This window comes from Ostrinia furnacalis, unplaced genomic scaffold (genome assembly GCF_004193835.3).
Source record: "Ostrinia furnacalis isolate ACB-3 unplaced genomic scaffold, ASM419383v2 OfSCF5758, whole genome shotgun sequence".
Classification (NCBI taxonomy): domain Eukaryota; kingdom Metazoa; phylum Arthropoda; class Insecta; order Lepidoptera; family Crambidae; genus Ostrinia; species Ostrinia furnacalis.
In genome coordinates, this window is record NW_021135997.1 from 480,002 (window position 1) to 500,924 (window position 20,923).

The 20,923-nt window shown below is 37.4% G+C and overlaps 1 protein-coding gene across 5 annotated transcripts in view; it reads right to left on the minus strand.

Annotated features, from left to right (window-relative positions):
* The window catches only part of Ip6k (Inositol hexakisphosphate kinase), a 62,819-nt gene that overhangs the window by 10,175 nt on the left and 31,721 nt on the right, over positions 1-20,923 (minus strand). Inside the window, exons 2-4 of one of the 5 annotated variants that reach the window (XM_028316509.1) lie at positions 14,491-14,570; positions 13,416-13,475; positions 3,286-3,462 (exon numbers count right to left, since the gene is read on the minus strand). In XM_028316509.1, coding sequence (XP_028172310.1) covers positions 3,286-3,462; positions 13,416-13,418 — 180 coding nt within the window. In that variant the 5' untranslated portion in view covers positions 13,419-13,475; positions 14,491-14,570. The other 4 variants (XM_028316510.1, XM_028316511.1, XM_028316512.1 and 1 more) reach the window with 4 other exon arrangements.

The following is a 20,923-nucleotide window of genomic DNA, read 5'->3' on the forward strand; positions in this document are numbered from 1 at the left end:
CTTATTAAGTTTAGTTTATTAGTTGTTCCTATAAAGAAACGAGATATTGTCTGCATTTGTATCGCAGCTTGTACAGATACATTTGCCCATAAGGGAGTCGTCGTCTATATTGCGATTTATGTCCTGACAAAGCTATGCTTAAAGCCGATGGGACATCAGGCTAAACACTGCATCTTATCACAAAATATTTATGTAGTTGTAATAAGGGTGACTTTGCTACTAATATGCAATCGATTGTACCAGCTGTGGTACGCATGCACCGGGGCGCACCAATCAGTCTCGCCCAGTAAAACTGTCACAATCTCATTATACTAATTGGGCGAAAATGAAAAATTGCAAAAGCGTGAATCGAATTATAGTCATATCTGCCAAATCCAATGTTTTATCGTTAATGAACTACTTAAGTTTTGTTTGCATGATAATAGAATGAACGATGATGCCTGCTTCGGACATATTTATAGAATGTATTTTTTTAACTTGCTAGAATCGTGGAATGTTACATTAAAAGCTCTCTCTTTGATCCGGTAGCTAATCGTAATTCACAACAACACAGTGTAATGGAAGCTTTGACCACGGCCACGGTACAAACAACTTATTTTCAGCATACTCGTCTATTATTAACGAGACAGGTATAACAAGCTCCGTTCTAGTTAGCCTCCATACATTAAAGTAACATGACGTCATAACAATAAACATTTCAGTCTAAGTAGCTTCATTAGGCAGATACTATGTTAGATAAATCGACGACGTAATGTATTGACGCTGTGTCTAGTCTATTAAACGATGTAACATGAATGACACTGATTACAACAATGTTTATTAAAGGTTGTAATTTACATAAAGTCAGCGTCAAATAGTTCTTGACACCCCAAAGTGGCCAAAACTTACAAACAACCAAAATAAGTTATTTTTAAAATCTGTTTCGATTTGAGCGTTTTCGTATGCGAAATCGAAATTCGAGAATATTCCATGTTACCTATAGGGTTAGGTTTAAACTTGATAAACTATCAGTCCGTAAAGAAAACATTTCAGATAGCATAGCATTGATATCGAATCAATCAATATTTCATTGTTCCAGTTTGTCGTATCTAATGAATCTTTTCCAGATTAGTGTAGGTTTGGGAAACCCAATGTAAACATGTGCTCGTACTGTCAATAAACTTTATTCATTGTTATTGACTGATAAAGTCACGCCACTGATTATGAAATGAACAATGACCTTCAACTATCGAATTATTTTAAGCGTTGTGATACTTTTTTCGGCTCTATCAAGGTCGAAATCTATGAAAACTTCAGTTTGCTACTTGCTATTGCAACCAATAAATAAATAATTAAATATAATCGCATAAATTATAGAGCCAATAACAGATATTCTATACATTGTAATATTATTGCTTGTAAACAAGTTTAAACTGCAACTTGAATCTGTTTGTGAGCTGCATGGCAGGCAAATGGACAAAAAAGTAGTTGTCATGCTGTTTTCGATTGTAATAGCGTGTACACAAGTGTGCATTGACTCGATGGGGTGCTGTTCTTTGTTTGCAGACTCACACACCGAAAGCGGTGCAGCACGCGACTCGGCGTAGGGCACTAGCGATCGGATATCATGCCACGGGGAAAATAAAAAATATCCGAGACGTTGACCCGGGCACGCACGGCGGGCCCGCGGCGCGTCGACCCCAACAGTGGTCTGACTGAGGTCTAAAACACCGTTGTTTTTGTTTAGAAGGATTTAACAGAAGAGTTAATGTTACTACTTGAAACATTTGAAAATTGTTGGCGTTATTGATACTAAGAACTATCAAGACAAGTAACAAATACATTTCATGTAAAATCTGCATCATTCATCAATGATCCATCAAAGAATTTCACTTGCATGTGATCAACTTCCTGACACGTAGAGATTAATAATTCAAATGTTGTCTGACTCAGTCAAATACTTTCGTGATTCCAACCCTAGAAATGCCAACATACCGATGGCCGGCATGCAGGAAGCCTGAGATTTATTGAGTCTTTTTATATCTTACAACAGGAGTTTCTGTTCCAAATTGTCTCGCGACAATTTTCCGGCAGTATGGACTGAATACTTATGATATTAATGACAAAACTAACACGCGATCAACAATTAAACTTGACAAAAGCCAGAGCAATTCGTCATCTTTGATAAATTGCACCACACGCATCAAATGGTACGCTTAGCGTAGCGCACCTGCTCTGCAGATTTCATTCCGGCACGCTCCGTTAGTCATGCAGACCACGATTGCATTGAGTATTGTCGGAACAGTTATTAATACCGGCCTACAGCAGTTGTCTTGGCAACAATCGGCGTCGCCGGAGTATGACAGGCGCGATCACGCCGTGGGCCATGTCATGGTTCCAAGCGATCTCTAGACTGTAACGAACCGGTCTATTGCCGGAGCGCGCCAGCTTATACTCGCGTAAGGTTAAAACGTTACGTTACCCCACGCACATTGCTCAGTTTCACAACCCAGCGATAGTCCCAGATATGACATGGCCAGTTACTGCAATGTTTCAAGTTTTTAGTCAGTTTCAGGTTAGATTTATCGAAGCAAAATCACACAGTTTATCAGCGTGTATGGAATATTACAAATCTACAACGGATGACGACACCTGTCCTTATATTTACATTGTTCATATCGCTGTTGGTACTAGATTGTGGATTATTTAATTCAACGTGTATATTGCTCCGTTTATCAGTTGAGTACGTAATCCACGCTAGACACATTGGAATATTTCAGGAAAATGTAACCTAACTACCATAAAATACAGTCACGTAAAAGTCAGACTTGATGATGTCTATGAAGCGATAATGTAGAACAGGCAAAAAACACGAATATTTTCCACTTTAGGCAAACTCAGTTACATCCCAAATGACCATACATTCATTAAACTAGATTTTTATGATCATCATTCATGATTCTTCCTAGATTTCCACCGAAATTACGATCAATGGAGTAATGACATGCTCAACTGCTGCTTTAGCGGCAGTTATGTGACGTCATGCCCATCGTCCGTGCTACTAGGGGCCGCCGAGCGCGCTTGCGATCAACGCCGCGACGCGACGCTCCTTGCTGCAGCCGAGAGAGTGCACCACACTTCGAGCTCACCTGATTGTGGAGAGGCAATACGTCGACCTCATGCCCGTCGTCGGGCGACAGCGGCGAGTGCGCTACTGGGGGCGGCTGGGCTCGCTTGCGGTCGGCGCCGCGCCGCTCCGGCTCGCCCATGCCCCAGCCGAGAGAGTGCACCACACTTCGAGCTCACCTGATTGTGGAGAGGCAATACGTCGACCTCATGCCCGTCGTCGGGCGACAGCGGCGAGTGCGCTACTGGGGGCGGCTGGGCTCGCTTGCGGTCGGCGCCGCGCCGCTCCGGCTCGCCCATGCCCCAGCCAAGAGAGTACACCATTACTTCGGCCAAGCCACCGCCACCGCTGTCCACCTGAAAGAGAACAAAAGCTCTAAATAAGAAGGTGTGACAACTGCCATGAGCCCCTGTAAAAATTTACTCTTCGATAGATGATCTTTCCAAAAAAATACATTTTCGAGTTCGAAAATCCCAAATAAGCTAAAATAAATTCGTAGTTTCCTCGGGAAACTTCCTCCTTTAAAACATTGCAGTCATTTTTCAAAATACGCTTATGGAAAGCTCTTGCCCTACCTATTCTTCAATGACAGAAATGTCAAATCTTTTGTAAAGAAATTAGTAATGAACTCTACCCACTAATTGCTAGTAATCAATCATTATGTGACAAGTGTAACTTACCTAAAACACATTTAGATTTGAATTTATTTTAATAGCTATTGCCATTAACATAAAGAGGCTCAGAGCCACGCCTCTGTCCTACTTTTAACTTATTAATGCACTAATTACATTAACAAATATTATGTTTGTAAATTAATGAATACTTATCATCGAATTTACGCGTTTAATCAAAGTGTATCATACGCATACTCATTTAGATTGCAATGGCTCTACATTTTACTTTTCTTACTATATTTCTCTGTAACTCTATATCTTTAACTTTATATTCAGCTCCAGTATCTAATATCATTCATTTATATTGTTTTTCTTTAAGCAAATGTTTAACCAAATAAAACCAAACACTCTACGACTTTCTTATAACAACATCAAGCCGTGATCGCCGCATGAACATATATTAATAAGTTCACATCACTGACCTACTGTAATCAACGTTATGATTCAAAGTCACTGATGTAAGATTAGCATATGTTTACATAACACAGTCAAACAAGTGAATGTATCAGTTACACGCGGTGAAATCCAACCCATTGTCAGTAGGGTCACGATTGGAAAACTCAAGTTCAATTTGATATGACCTTTTTCAATTGGCGGTTAGATTGGTTTTATAACAAAGAGAGAGTTCAGTGGTATCCACGGGTCTGCGAGCGCTGAGAACTAGTTGCAATCGGTGGACGGCAGGTCAGGGAACCGGGGCGCGTGAGTGGTTGTGATTGGCGCGCTGCTCGCACAACTCACTCATTTTGTTTTTAGCCTGCGCCTGCGCCGGACAAGGGCACGCCGAGAAACCATTCTAGGATGCACCGCCTTTGGCAATCATGCAAATAAAAAGGTGGTTCCCCAATTCAGGAAATCCTGAACGTTACGAAAGGTGATGATTGAAGCAAAATATTTTTACGTAAACTGACAAACTCCGCATCAACTCGTTCAAGCAAACATGTTTTGTTATATTTCACGTTCATTGCCAATGACCACGTGGTCAGCTTCCTCCTGTATATCATCGAGGAGCGTTTGTGACGCACGAGCATTCGGGTCGGAGGCAGACGTCGGGCCCGCGGTTGCGTCGGCCGACGTCTCTGCTCCGAGCGCCTGCCAGCGCTTCGGCGTCACCAAATTAGAAGCGCTCCATGGGTATTTGTGACGCGCAAGCCCCGCCCCGGTTCTCGCCTGCTACGAAGTCAGCGAACCAGAGTGCAACACGCCATACGTCAAAACAGGGAACAACGGATATAGAACACTGAAAATAAACGAAGGAATCAAAACAATAATAACCCAGAAACAACCCGATGACTCAAAATATAAAGTTTGTAGAGAGATAGTAACAAGTAAAGGCCATAAACAAACAAATCACATGGTGGGCGCAGCCACGTAGTAAGCTGTAGTTTCAGAACTTACGTAAAATATCAGGAGACTTCCAAAAGTTCAAAATAAATAAACTCGAAATAACTACAACTTCGCCACTCGCCAGATGTTTAATATCTCGTTTCAGGTACCTATTACGAATGCTTTTATCGTATTCGAGCAAGAGCCACGAACAGTGGACATTTGAAAATGTAAGATAATAAGGTCATTCGAGTCAAGAACCGGATAGGGCCAGTTCCAAGAAGATATGAACTCGATGTTGCAAACAGTGTTAAAATTAAATAGTAATAGTGACAACAGCTGTCGCGATATGCGTATTTACCTAAAAGACGTATTGTCTGACGTCACACAACTTTGTTGATTCATTTGTGACTTGGTAAAACAATGTTTTTACAATAACAGATATGATAATTAATTCTGACTGGGCATCAGCCTAGCCGGCCTACTCGATTAAGTAAAGAAAAATACACCTAATAAGGAAATGGACACAATGACCAACGAAGCAAATCAGTGAAAACCAAGGTTATTTAGCTTCTGTTGTTGTTAGTAATTGATTTCCAGTTAACTAACTGACAAGTTATTTACTTAGGTTTAATCAGTTTTCTTCAGTAACTTTATACTTTAACTGTACGTTGATCATTAAAATTCGACCCTGCAAACGCAGCATTCAAATATTTGTGGTATTCAGCGTACGAGTATTTCGGTGAATAACATTGACATCTGCTTGCGAGTCGAGTTTCTGAGCTCACAAAGCCACATCCACAACAATTTTGATTATGAAATTCCGCGGAAAATATACACAGAGAATCTATGAAATGCAATTTTCATCTGCTGGAATTTATCAAAGGGTGCGACAGTAGTGTAGTGCGTGAGATATAGGTCACTGCTAGGTCAGTGGGTCGAACGCGCATACATGTGTGTATATTTCAATCCAGGATCCAGGCACCACGCTCTTGAATTAGGGAACAAGGTGCACACGCCATTTTGAAAACCCACGCGAAATAGTCACGCTTACGAGACATCAGCTGCACGTTATGAAATGTCAACCTCTGCCAACTAGCGCGTAATGGAAATCCTGGAACTATGTGATAGAAACAAATCTGCGGAACAAACATTATACGAGCAATAAGGTGAATCACGCAAACCGAATCAATACTCGCACCTATTAAAATTACTGGGCGGCGCCAAGTTATTAAAAGCGTTTTATTTATAACTGGACTTCACTAGATAGTCGGAAATAAAATGGCAAGGAAAGTCATTGTACTTTTTTCGAGTGCTATTTTTAAATATACTGCCGACAGATAAAATTCGCTCATCAAGTCATCCTTGGCGAGAATCAGGGCGATGTTGTTCGTTTTGTCCGCTGTGATATTGTCTGAATGAAAGCCAGCGGCAGCCAAATGCCTGACTCATCATTTTCATTCATGGAAACATATTTTCCTACGGCACAGTTCTGAATTAAACTATTAATCACACTGAATACGAAGAAAATCAGACTGAAAATGTAATCAACAATCGCCATCTCAGCATTCCTCAGAGCCAAAGTGCAATATCATCGCTTGAATTTACAGTAAAACAAAAAGCAATATTCAAACAATGGCATGTCCAAAACATAAAACTAGCTTTAATGGTTTTTAATGCTCCGATAAAATACTTTCTTTCATACCTTGAGCTTGACCTATTGAAGGTCGCATGAGCCGGAAGTTGCCGGCCGAATTATGTAATTAAGTCTGAAATTCTAAAATGGCTTTGGCGCTAATCAAGAACCAGATTTTTTTTATATGTGTTCGCTGTTCATAGTTGCAATGTTACTTTGATGTATCTATTAATGCTCTACAATTTTAAGTTGTTATGATGTGAAAATCTTTCTTTACAATATTCTACAGTGACGTATTGAAAGTACTTTACAGTGAATGATTATACAGGGTGTTTGGCGCATCGTGTGCCAAAATGATTTGGCGGATAGAAGGGGCCATTTCCTATATTTTCAGCCCCCATAACACGTTCCATGCCAGGCGGCTACTTTTAAATTATTTTTTTTTTGTAATTTCACCAAAATACCCAAATCGCATCGTTTAATTTCGATTTAAAAAAAAACTACTAGGCGTAGCCTCAAAGTAAATATTTTGTTTTGACGTGCATTGATGTAGGGTTGCATCAAATCTAAATTTACTGGCAAATATCATCTAGTTTTTTTTAAATTCAGCTTTAAAGCTTTCCGAAAAGTTAAAAATGGACTGAACATTTAAGTTTATATGGCTATAATTTTTTTTTTTTAAAGAGATAGCGATCTTCTGATTTTATCAAAACTTCTGTAGTCTATCCCCATTCAAACGGTATACTAATCTTGTTTAAATAATAACAACAACTTCACAAATTCCTTAAATTAGTGCATTGACTCTACTCGGACTGATTTGCGAAATTTGTGTTTATAGCCCCTTTTTGTGTGAATAGCACGTTAAACACCTAACAGGTAAAAATTATTTATCTTATGCAATGTAAAAACCTTTTTCCTATCGTTTTTCAATGTGGATTTCTTGAAATTATAGACGATAATAATTATTTTGATCGTTTATTAATTTGTTCAAAATGTCCGCCTCGGCAACGTATAGGTACACTCACGACATCTTCTTTTAATTTCGACTGTTGTCGTATGCAGCCACATTTCTCTTTTTATTACTACAAAGGCGTTTTCTATTCGTTGTTGTAGTTCTTCTATTGTTTGAATCCGTTACGTACACCAGTTCTTTAGTTTGTCCCCAGACGTAAAAATCTAACGGAGTTAGGTCTGGGGAACGTGCAGGCCACTGTATAGGGCCATCTCTTCCAATCCACGAATAGAAAACGCCTTTGTAGTAATAAAAAGAGAAATGTGGTTGCATACGACAACAGTCAAAATTAGTATACGTAGCCGAGGCGGTTATTTTGAACAAAATTTGTAATAATTAATAAACGATCAAAATAATAATTTTCGTCTTTAATTTCAAGAAATCCACATTGAAAAACGATAGGGAAAAGGTTTTTACATTGCATAAGATAAATAATTTTTACCTGTTAGGTGTTGTACGTGCTATTCACACAAAAAGGGGCTATAAACACAAATTTCGCAAATCAGTCCGAGTAGAGTCAATGCACTAATTTAAGGAATTTGTGAAGTTGTTGTTATTATTTAAACAAGATTAGTATACCGTTTGAATGGGGATAGACTACAGAAGTTTTGATAAAATCAGAAGATCGCTCTCTCTTTTTAAAAAAAAATTATAGCCATGTAAACTTAAATATTCAGTCCATTTTTAACTTTTCGGAAAACTTTAAAGCTGAATTTTAAAAAAACTAGATGATATTTGCCAGTAAATTTAAATTTGATGCAACCCTACATCAATGCACGTCAAAACAAAATATTTACTTTGAGGCTACGCCTAGTAGTTTTTTTTTTAAATCGAAATTAAATGATGCGATTTGGGTACTTTGGTGAATTTATTAAAAAAAATAATATAAAAGTAGCCGCCTGGCATGGAACCTGTTATGGGGGCTGAAAATATAGGAAATGGCCCCTTCTATACGCCAAATCATTTTGGCACACGATGCGCCAAACACCCTGTAGAATTTTATGGACATTATTTCTCAGTTAATTTCATTAGTTTTGTCATGTGAAATATTTTCTATGAGCCGCTTTAGACGTAAATTTTGATGGTACGAGAATGGCATTGCAAATGGGTTATAACAATAAAAATAGAATCGAACGCGTAAACAGATTAAATTCCGTTCAGACGCGTGTGTGGAGCAGTCTAGTAGTAAAACCAGAAACTATAATGGTCTGTCACGTGGGACAGCATGCGCTCAGCGTGGAATCACACGCCAATCGCTGTGTGTGCCAGCCATCAATTACTTAACGATATTACTATATTCAGACGATTGTTAATTAGCGCATCAAGTTATACGTCACGTGCCGGCCGATGCTTGCAACTGGGACGAAAGGCCTGATATGCCCGATCAATTAGACGTAAATCAGGTTTATTCGAGGACAGAAGCCGTTGCAGAATATTAATTATTGAGGTCTCAATTCTGTTTCTGGTATGGTACGAGTAACCAGATAAAGGAGAAAATAGCATACAATCTGGCTAATGGAGACGCACAGCAGTTGCATAGACACACAGTTTGTTATCAGGAAGTGTGAGCTGTTATTAAGTGTAATTGTTATGGCACCGCTTCATCTGTTACGAAATCAAGGCGGAACAAAGCAAGAGGTTTTGTTGTTGAAAATTTCATGGAGCTTTCTAGTGCTCCACGGACGAACAGCTTACGACACAAGCGAGGCAGCGCCAGCGGTCGCAGTATAGGTCCCCGGCGCAGGCGCACTTTCACTGCGTCTGTGAATGCGCGTGCGTCGCCAACATGCAGCAGAACTGGCGCCGCTGAACGTGACCTTACACTTTCGACAGCTGTTTCAACAAACCCGCTCGGAAAGTCATACCAATACCCCCGTGCATCAACCGGAGACCAGTCGGCGAGTTCAATGCGGCGAAACGACGCGATTTGTGCACGACAGGAAAAGCAAACCGTGCGGTGCGTCAAGCGACTTGAATATAAATTTGCTTTTAACAAACACCTATTTCACTGTAACAACAAACGACGAAATCAGACAATAGCACAGGTTTGGACTGGTAATGAAATGTATATTCAATACGAAATGGTGTTTGAACAAACTGAAATCTGCCAATCAAAGAGCGACACTTTTGACCCTGAGAGAAAAACAGAATCTTTGAAAATTGACTATACTGAAATACAACCGTATGTTTTTCAGACTCGTTTATAGAAGCCACAGTGAATCAAAAGCATTCGTTCCATATAATACTACTTACATAGATGACCTAAAAACGTATGTAGGTAGTTACTCATAAAAGAAAATAAACAAACCAGCTTTCAATACGTGATGACAAGTCGGTGATAGACAGGCATGATTCGAGTACATCGTCAATTGTAATTGTAAATATATTCTTTACGCAAGCTTTGACCTTCACAAACATATTATAGTAAATACATTACACATTTAACCTACTTCTAACAAAATGTAGACTACTTCTGAACAACACCAATAAAAAAATCAACTTATAGTGGGCGTGCAGTAACTAAGTAGTAATGAGATAAATGGTGAAGGAGTTTAATATTGAATACAAAGAAGAACGGTCACGCCCCATACAAAAAAAACCCAGACCCGACAGAAACGAGACATACCTCAGTTTTTTTGTCATGTCTTAATTAGTTAAATTATATATTTTTTATATTCGAAATCTATGTATAACACCAAAATATTACCCTTTGTTTTTGTTCAGGCGTTATACAAAAACTAATACAAAATGCCTATTTATCACCAAAATTGGTAAATGTATGTACTTAAATGTCTATTACAGCTGCTATGGAATGTATCTAGGTAACCTGGAGATACAACCGGATTATACAGGGTGGTTATACATTTGGAACGATAAGAGATCTCACTCGATTATTTCTAAACTATACAAGATATCGAAAAACAAGTTACTGATTCTGAAAGTGCTTCACGAGCTCTTTCAAATTGTACCAATAATAGGTTACAGATTATGGAAGCTGGTAACATTGAATTTATGGATTTTGTAACTTCTCGTTTCCACCCTGTATAATCCGGCTGCATCTCCAGGTCACCTAGATACATTCCATAGCAGCTGTAATAGACATTTAGGTAGATACATTTACCAATGTTGGTGATAAATAGGCATTTTGTATTAGTTTTTGTATAACGCCTGAACAAAAACAAAGGGTAATATTTTGGTGTTATACATAGATTTCGAATATAAAAAATATATAATTTAACTAATTAAGACATGACAAAAAACTGAGGTATGTCTCGTTTCTGTCGGGCCTGGGTCACAGATGACCGTTCTTCTTTGTTTACAAAACAAAAAACAACATTGGGAATATAAATAAACATAATATTGTAAACTTTTTAAGGAACTCGTGACACAAATAGCATTCAGCAGCAATTTTAAAATAATTGTTATAATATGAGTAGTAACCAGTTACAAGCTGGCCTTACTAAAAATTCACTCATGGTTTCCCCTTATTTACAACAGCTCTTCTGGTCCACGGCCTGAGCATTTGTTGTGCATAAACTACTGTTAGGTTATATTAAGGCAGTTATAAATTACTTGTCAGTTGTAAAAGTGACTAAACCAACATTTTATTATCATTGCAGAATTTAGGGCCAAAATAATTTTCTGTTGCCCGCATATATACATGGTGACGGTGGAAATTGAGGAAATGAACCCAAAAAGGTTACGGGAAATACACAACTCTTACAATTTGAAGGCAAAAGTTATAAATAAAGATCTTTATGTGATGAGGCAAATAGAGGTTCCAATTAACATATCCGGATTGTGTTTTGTTTAGCACGTATTTAACGGCCCACTTAACAATGCGGAGTTGAGCGTAAACGTAGTTATGTTTTCGCGAGTTGTGTCAACTCGTGGCAGAGGCGTCTTCGTCACGTTATACACGTGTAGCGAATGGTTGGAATGGAACATCAAATTGATTCGGCAGTTACGGCGGAGTCGAGGTCGTGCGAGATAAGAGCGGGCGTTTCGAGAGCGGCACTCCGCAGCACTCGCGTTCGTGACGTGGTGATGCACGACGCCACTTGACTACAACCGACGGCAGACCATCCATCATCCGATAAAGGCCAATGCACATTCGGTGCACAGCGCTACGATACCAGTAAGAAACACAGCAATAGAAAGCTAAGATCACATAATGAAATACAGTGGTAATAACATCATTAAATCACAATATGCCAACAGCTGAAACAACTGTAAAAAATATTTTCATTCAACTCACTTGACTATAAACTTCCTTGAGCCCGCTCGTGGTGAAATCCCAAATTGGAACACGTTCGCGATGAAATCGTCTGATTCTATCACAAGCACAAACACTACAACTGACACAGAATATTACTCAACACACAGGAACCGAAGTAGGTAGAGAGCCAAACGATGTAACACGAGTTTACAGTAACAGTATGCAAATCTTTGCCGTTCACAGAAGAGTGATACATGAGCAATATAAAACAGGTTATCTTGTGGAAGCTCAAGAGTTGCACAAAAAAAAATTAACGCAAAAATAAAAGTAGCGCTACCGAGCGCTGAACACTTGCTTCTCGTTGCGTTGCGCACTGGTGACTGACGGTCGCGCACCGAACCACGAATCAATGTTGCGCAGCGGTTCATTGTGTGCCGAGCCCGCGACGCGAGCTCGCGCACACAGCCGCGGGCCGCCGCCGGGACTCGGGAACATTGTCTGCGGCCGCGGGACCCGAGCCCGGACCTACCTGTTCGACCACTCCAGTGAACGAACTCTACTTGACCTACACGAGCTCTCACAGTAAAACACTGACACAAACATAAATAAACAAAAAGAACAAAACCCAGAAAAACGGACCTATAAAATGACTTATTTAATTACACAATTGAATGAAATTATTTTGAAACAAGCATAAAGTCATAAACACAATAATAATGATACGAAACGTCCACTCGACGTCATTAATGTGATAGGGAGAGACAAATCCGAATAAGAATTTAGAGATCCGAAATAACGCTAATAAGACGTCTGACAATAAAAAACTTGAACACTATTTGCACATTGTAGAACCGGTTAATACCAGACAGACCATGCGAATGAGCGCGTGCGAACTCTTAGTTATTGCAATAAGTTTTTCTTTTATTATAAACACATCATAAAGCAAAGCATGTAGGGTCTAACTGAAACTACTGGATCTTCTCATTTTGTTAAATAAACACAACGCATTCAAAGAAAACTCGAAAATAGAAATTAAACGCAGATGGAATAGAACGAAAATAGACAAGTACCTATACCTGGATTTAAATAATACGCAAACACCGGAATAATTCCTCTCAAACGAAGCAGAAGCTGGAAAATTGATGACAGCCAAAACAAACACCTTTCAGATAAAAGCTGGACTCTATCAAAATGCCGGTGTGTAAATTTACGAGTGAAACAATATTCCGCTCATAACTCTTTGGTCTAGGGAGGTGGTAAACAGGAGAAACTAGACGATGCTGAATTAAATTCCACAACAAAAAATATTTTATAGCCAAAGACAGTTTTATAGGTAAATAGAGTGGTAAGTAAGCTCACAAAACTGCGACTCTACATTTTTGTTATATCTGGGCTTAAGAATATTTTGCAACCACTTTCAAAGCATCAGTATTAACACTCACCATATAAATTTGCTTAGCAACATCGGAGACGTATTCGTTGTTCCCCCGTCAGCATAGCTCCTATAATAACGAAATAATTTCGGGAATCGAGAATTGCTAATGGAATATACTAGACTGGAACTTTGATATACGCCTACAGTTTATTTGCCATCCAATCAGGGCTGCGATGTTCATTATTGATTAAATCTTTCAATGTAGTCTGACGTGGGTACCGAACAAAACACTCCCCTCGCATAATAGGCGACAGAGATATGATTACAATAGTCTGGGTATATTTTATTCAAATCGCGTCAGAAATAGCTTACATTTACATTTTCGGCATTGAAATAATTTCAATGAGCAGACTTCGTAACTACAGCATACCTAATTTTGATATTATGTTGTTGTTATCGTTTATCGCTTATTGATTAAAATTTTGTTTTTTTGCGATCGCTTTGTTTATTATGATTAATAAAACGAGTAGGCATTGAAATGAAAACTTAATCCTTGTTTGTTTTCTGCTATGTACTAGGTACAATCATATACTTTACATAGATTTATCAAACGTTAATCTTGTCGATATGAATGAGTGATTGCAATTATCCCTTAAGTGCATGGAAATCTGCATTATCACAATACCTGTAGCTGCACATAATGCTAATGTTTCTGATTTATCGGCATGACGCCATAGATACAGCTATTTCTACGATAACCATTGTGATTACTGATTAGATTTTCCCGTTAATGTTTTACTAAGGGGAATTATCTTTATCATTATTAAGTTGCTTAAATCTGTGATTAACGAGTTTACATAAAATATAAGTTTACATTAAGTTAATAGAAACAGTTTTTCATGAAAATATCGTAAAAGAAGACTTAAGTATTTTGTACGCACGTCAAAAGTTTTCCGGTACAAGAATTGTGAATTTCCAAACTTCTTTTAAAATGTTAGATTCTATACCAGAAAAGCATAGCTGGAAAAATATTAATTTAATCGGTTTTGACAGCCACGAAGACCCAAAATGCTTGAGGATTGACTTGAATATACGAGTCATAATTTTACTACATTAAGCTAATTAATTTAAATAAAACTTACCTCTTCCAAGGGTTTATGTATCGAAGTGTTCGCGCCACCGTCCAAGAGGAGAGCGTTTGGCAGAGACGTGCGTCGTGTACCTGAGACCAACATGGTTTACCGAATCAACAACAGCTCTTACACTGCATAGAACTTGGTGAGTTGGTACCTTACTTAAAAGATAAGATAACAGTGTACACATTGTGCCAACGCTGCAAATACACACTCGATTTATTGACAGCTCTCGCTTCTCAAATTTGGAATCGATCATGATTTCACGAATGTCGTTACGGAAATCAGGATTCGATATTTCGATAAGTCAACTAGCATTATCAGTGTCGATATAGCATGCAATTTCGAGATAACTGATTTTGTACATTGATTATAGCATCGATACCAATATACATAATAAGCAAGAGTTACATAATGAATACATGCAATAAATATTTTGTCAGTTTAATTCACGCATATTTTATACGATAGGTACTTTACGAAGTTAAACAAAAGTATGGAAATAAATGGAATCGAAAAGAGTAGAAATCGGTAACGAATTACGAGTATACAAACTAATCTAAATTTAGCTAAAATAGATTTTAAGTTAGAAACAAGTTACTAATAAAGCAAAAATTAGATAAAAATAGCTCTCTAAAATATGTATGTAATTACTATGTGATCAATTAAACGTCCATTAATTAGTGTAATAATCTTAGAGACAGACAGCTTCTCAGTTTTTAGAAACTAACCTATTTGAGCACGCTACTTTCGCCAGTATACCGTCTCCACGTAATCTATTTCTGCGTGTTTCAGAAGAACATTCGGCCAAAGATTTAATTCCAGATTTAGGTTAAGACTTCGCTCTACATTTCGTAACATCTACGAACGTGTTAAAAGTTAAACCCTACCAAACACAAAGTTTACATTGCCAACAATTTATATGTGTTATGCAAGTAAACCAATATTTGTAGTACAATAAATCGTCATGGTCGCAGGTTAGCCAGTATTTCACAATATGCCCTATTGGTTTTACCTAGATTAGCCACTTTGTCTAACAACAAGTGGATGCGATAACGGTTGTAGAACCAGATTTATAATTTTCCAATGTTTAAACTAGTCGGAAGGCTGAAAACATTACTGAGAATCCATACTTCAGGTGGGTCAAAGCCTGATGACTAGGTTATTTTCTTCAGTCAAAAAAGGCAGTCACCTTACCACTTTAACATAATAAAGAAATTCAATTATTATTATCCTTTTGCCTACCTAGAAATAAAACTAGTGTTCGCCACTGCTCTCTATGCGGTATAAAATAAAATAATAATGGATTATCACAGCTCTACACGGAATAATAATAGCCTTATCACAGGAAAAATATATTTAAAACAATTTATCGTGGTGTCGTGACATCATTAGTCATGGATATAGCCAGTGTTAGAATATTTTTAATTAATTTCCTTTTGTATGCACGCATAATTATAAGAATCGTATAATGCAATGACAAATGTTCATTTACCTATTGTTTATTCTTTTACAGTTAATCAATTAATATATTTTTTATATTTTTTTCTTTAAATTAAACTGATAAATCCTAATCTAAAGTTATGTTTTAAATAGAACATGATAAATCGAATTGGTGACGTAAAATGATAAATTCAACTTTGTTACACGCGTTGATGTCGAAAGAATGCACGATAAGTGATTTATGTTCCACAATAAAAATATTTGAAACTAGTAACAAAAGGGACTTACAAGATAATACGTTTGGCGATCGTCCAAACCCCGCCCATTTGTGTTAATTAAAGTATGTGACGACACAGAGCGACCCAGACCGAGCCCAAAATTTTCCCTTACAGCTTGCATTATGAACAAAAGACTTTTTGTCAGATATTACGGAAAAGACCGCTTTGTTTACATTCAAGTCCGATGACTGTAAACGGTCCTGAAACTCTAAATTCTTCGGTCGATGACCAGAACGCATTTATAACTTCTTAAAATGCACCACAGGCAATAAAAGTAAATTCGCGGACATGGAGTTAAAACTGTTCGCAAATATGCAGCACTAACAAATCTGTGAAATTTCCATCAACGCCTCAGTAGTAACGACTAAAGAGTACTACTGTCGGTCTCGAGTTTGATATTAAACAAAAGAAATATAATTTATTGTTATACGAACACATAATATTTGTTCAATAAACTCCGTCTTCTTGGAAAGTATAAGTATTGACGCTATTTTGAAACGTTTATTTATACTACTGGCAACTTTTAGTTAGTCTATTTTAAAACGGCTCCGGGTAAACGCTATGCACATATTGTGCCTGAAATTAACATATTTAAATTTATCTGAGTACTGTAACAGCTTCACATACTAACAATTGTTTAATGACTAATTTTTTTTTATTTTCACTGTCTGGAATATTTATGTGAAGTATGTATTATTTCAGTATAAATAGAAACGAACGAAACATTAAATGTTTCGTAAATTTTACAACTTACTTTAAATTCTTAAGATATCTTTATTTCAATTTGTAGCTATCGGAAGAGAACCTTGAACCGCTATTTGATTCAGCCCTAAATAAACAGAGGTCTTATTTGATTGAAAACAACTTCCACGCGTGCGAAGTAGCAGACACAGCCAAGTGTAAACAAATATGGATGCTGCTTCTGGATAAATCCAACGTAAAGCGATACCCATATTTCAGCAGCGGAGTTCAAGGGCAGCACTGAAATACGGTACAAACTCTACAGAACCCGACAATGAGAGGGCCTGAATATTTCATGAGGGCGCGGGTCTGAAGCGTCTACCAACATTATCCCCCTCGACCCTCGTAGTCGGTTGGCCCAGTTTCCGCGTTACGTAACTAAGTGCTACGACGTGCCATTTTCTTACTCCTCTGTGGTTTCTAAATTATACTAAGATCGATTGATCCAATTTTGTATGTAACCCTTTCTTGAAGAATTAGAAGAAGAAACTCTTTTATCATATGTGCTAATAATATAGAAGCTGTCATTCCACTGCAAAGTGAGAGTAATATTCTAGTGTGTTACCTAAAGTCTGCACTCTAATTAGCAAAACAATGAGACTCGACTAACATTGACACTGAACTTTCTTCGCCACACGTAGTTTGAGCAAATAGTAAATACACCTTTATTTACTCAATACAAAAAATATGAGATTCTTTTCGCAGAAGCTTTTCGGAAATATGCGAGGCCAATTAGTTACATATTTCATAAATTTTATACAGCTCTAGAATACGTGACCTTTACCTTTGGGCAGTTATTATTGCACGTGGTTTTGCATACCTATAATAAAAGATTTTAATATCAGAACACTAAAATGCGACCTGAGGCAGCACCGGCCGCCCACGCGCCGCCTACACAAAGCCGCTGCCCACGCAGCTACCCTCTTGATCCACCCGCGCATTTCAACTTCAACCTAAGATAAGGTATTTTGCGAAAATCCCTGACACTTTAATGAATATGCCAGACTCAGGCAGATTTGAAAACTGAAATCTTTATCCCAGGAAAGTGTCATCGAAAGATAAATTATGGTATCGCTCGATCTCAAGGCTACTCCCGAAAATGCCGCATTGCGTTCACCGTCGCCCGATAAATCGGCTAGCTGCAAGGTCAAGCAAGCGTTATCCCACTTAGCACTTCGGTTATTATGGTGAACGAACGACTATTCTGTTCGATACGGGTTACGCAACGAGAGATTTCCAGAATATTAATATGATGGTCAACATGTTATGGCGATAAGAATGATTTAAAAGCACATCTTTACTTTTACAGCATCAGCTTCATAAAAATAATGTAATCTTAAGAAAGCAACTGATTTACCGGGTTGCTTACGGAAATAATCCATTGGGTACACATTACATTTAAATTTTTCCATAAGCGTATCTTGTACATACTGAAACGGTTTCGTGACTTGGTGGTGTGCTAGCGACAACGGTAGTAGCACGCCACGCTTCAACTAAATAATTTACGATTGAGTCGATGCGACCTGATACAGTCGACGCTAAGTTTTTGAAATCACCTTCACCTTACGATATTGAAATAGAAGTGCCTCGTCCATACAATGTCAAGTGTAGTCAAGGGTCGAAGTATGTTAGAACCTTGGCCTCGGGGTGCGTAGGGAGTGTCGTCACGCAAGCCATGACGTCACCGATTCAAGGACTCCGGGACATGCGCTCTCAGCACCCAGACAATGCGTCGCCATACAAACAAATCCATTCTCATACCTTGAATGTAATGTCAGTCATAGACGGTAACGATATGAATAACCAAGATCATATTTGATACACTTCCTGCCAAGTAAAGGTTATGCTTAACTGCACCCAAATAGGATGAAGGTTACGGTGTGTTTGAAAATAGACAATTAGGACACAGAGTGGGCCACCAAACATGCATGTGCGCAGTTTTTTATTACGCTTTTTTATTTTAAAACATACTAGCGAAAATAGATCGAACGTAGAGCTGCGTATTAGTTGTGTGTATTACCAGTTTTGTTTATGAGTATGCCGAAATATAGAATCAAAATGAACTAGTTTTTGCAGGTGGTGTTAAAAATAAGGCTCGAAACAACGCTAGAACATTCTGGCACCAAAAGTATCGTATCAGATACATTACGCATGTAGATTATATACAGACAGACCCAAATTCGCAAACATCTTTTGTGTCGTATTTTTCTTTTGTGTGATCTTATTGTATCTTTATTTGGCCGATTATGATCATGTTTTTATTGTAAGCATGAAAAAAAAACACGCATGTCAACGTCGAAAATAAAAATCGAGATAATTTTACATCATCATAAAACCATTTTAATGTTGATTAACTGATTAATATACACGATTAACTGAATAACTTTTAAAAAAAATAAAACCGACTTCAAATGCGTGAACACAAAAAAAAACTAAAAATTGAAAATATTGCGTATAAAAAAGTTCATCCCCAATTTTCCACCCTTGGGGGTGAAATATTTTCTTCAAATTCGCATGAAACCACCCTTTTGATAATACCTATTCAACAAAAAAATAATCGTTCAAATTGATTTATAATCGGCGGAGATATTGCGTATAAAAAAGTTCATCCCCAATTTTCCACCCTTGGGGGTTGTTTTTTCTATTATTAAATTTAAATGGGACCACCCTTGAGGTATTACCTATACGCCGAAAAAAGATTTGTTCAAATCGGTTCATAATTGGCGGAGTTATCGCGTAACAAACATAGAAAAAAAAAAATATGATCAATGAATGTTATGAAGAAAAAATATCTGAAAATAAAAATTATGTATTTTAAATGGTTCTTGGTAGTAACAGTATTGATAAAAAAATTATGATTACTAACTGTTATGAGCTCCGATGGTAGTAATAAAAATGTATGAACAAAAAAAGTATGAAAAATAAAATTATGAAGAGAGATTATTATGAACACAGATCGGTAGTAAGACAAAGAATAGGATTTAGAATTTTATGTGAGCCAATATAGAACCATTTGTTACTATACTGATATCTGAGGCCGAGTCTATAAACTATATTGTGCTTTACTTTAGTAAGATTGAACCAATCCTATTGAGACTGTAGCGGTGTTTTCAGGAAAATTTTATGCAAGGATTATAATTACCTATTATAATTCTTACGAAGATATTATGTTTGTTTAAATACACTGTCACTATTATTTGTTGTCTTGTCACTTTGTCCGTAATTAATATGTAGAGCAAAAGGCATGAATTAGTCATTACCCATTTTACGTAACAAATTATGTTTTTAGTCATTTAGGTAAGTACAATTACTATAATTATTTTCATTTACTAGTGTAATTGTTTCATTAGTAGGTCAATGTATTTTACTGCGAACCAATTTTCAAAATCAGTGCAGTAGTTCCAGAATTACTTCCATAACTCACAAACTTATAAACTCTACCTCTTTATAACATTATAACCTATAAATTTGGAGCAACGAAAATATTATCTATAACGTTTTATTAGAAATTCTTTAAATTATACCGCGTCTGCTTCATTTCAAGTGTGACTTTGTGTAAAAACATTTCAACATTATATTTAACACGGGCGACGCGCAAAATATTATTTAAAGTGACACTTTTTTAATAGTAGAATAAATGATATCACATATCCCGTTACATTTTAGTACTCTTTCTATCTTCCCCTGTAATACTCGTTGTCAAAAAATTGGATAACTTATTGAAGCAGAATACTCGTTTATGTGAACCAGGAGACTGATGAACGTTTTGAAAGCGACAACCTTGGACAAAAATCCAGTAATTTATCAAAGCCATACAACGTCAACACAAGGCTCTTCAAAAGGCTAAATACAAACGATTCGTGCCTACACTTAGATCAGACGCACACGAATAGTAAAACAGCGTATTGCGATGCAACCCGAATTGATGTTATCGACAATCGCTAAGGCATCGAACTTTGACTTTCTTTTGGCATGCATCA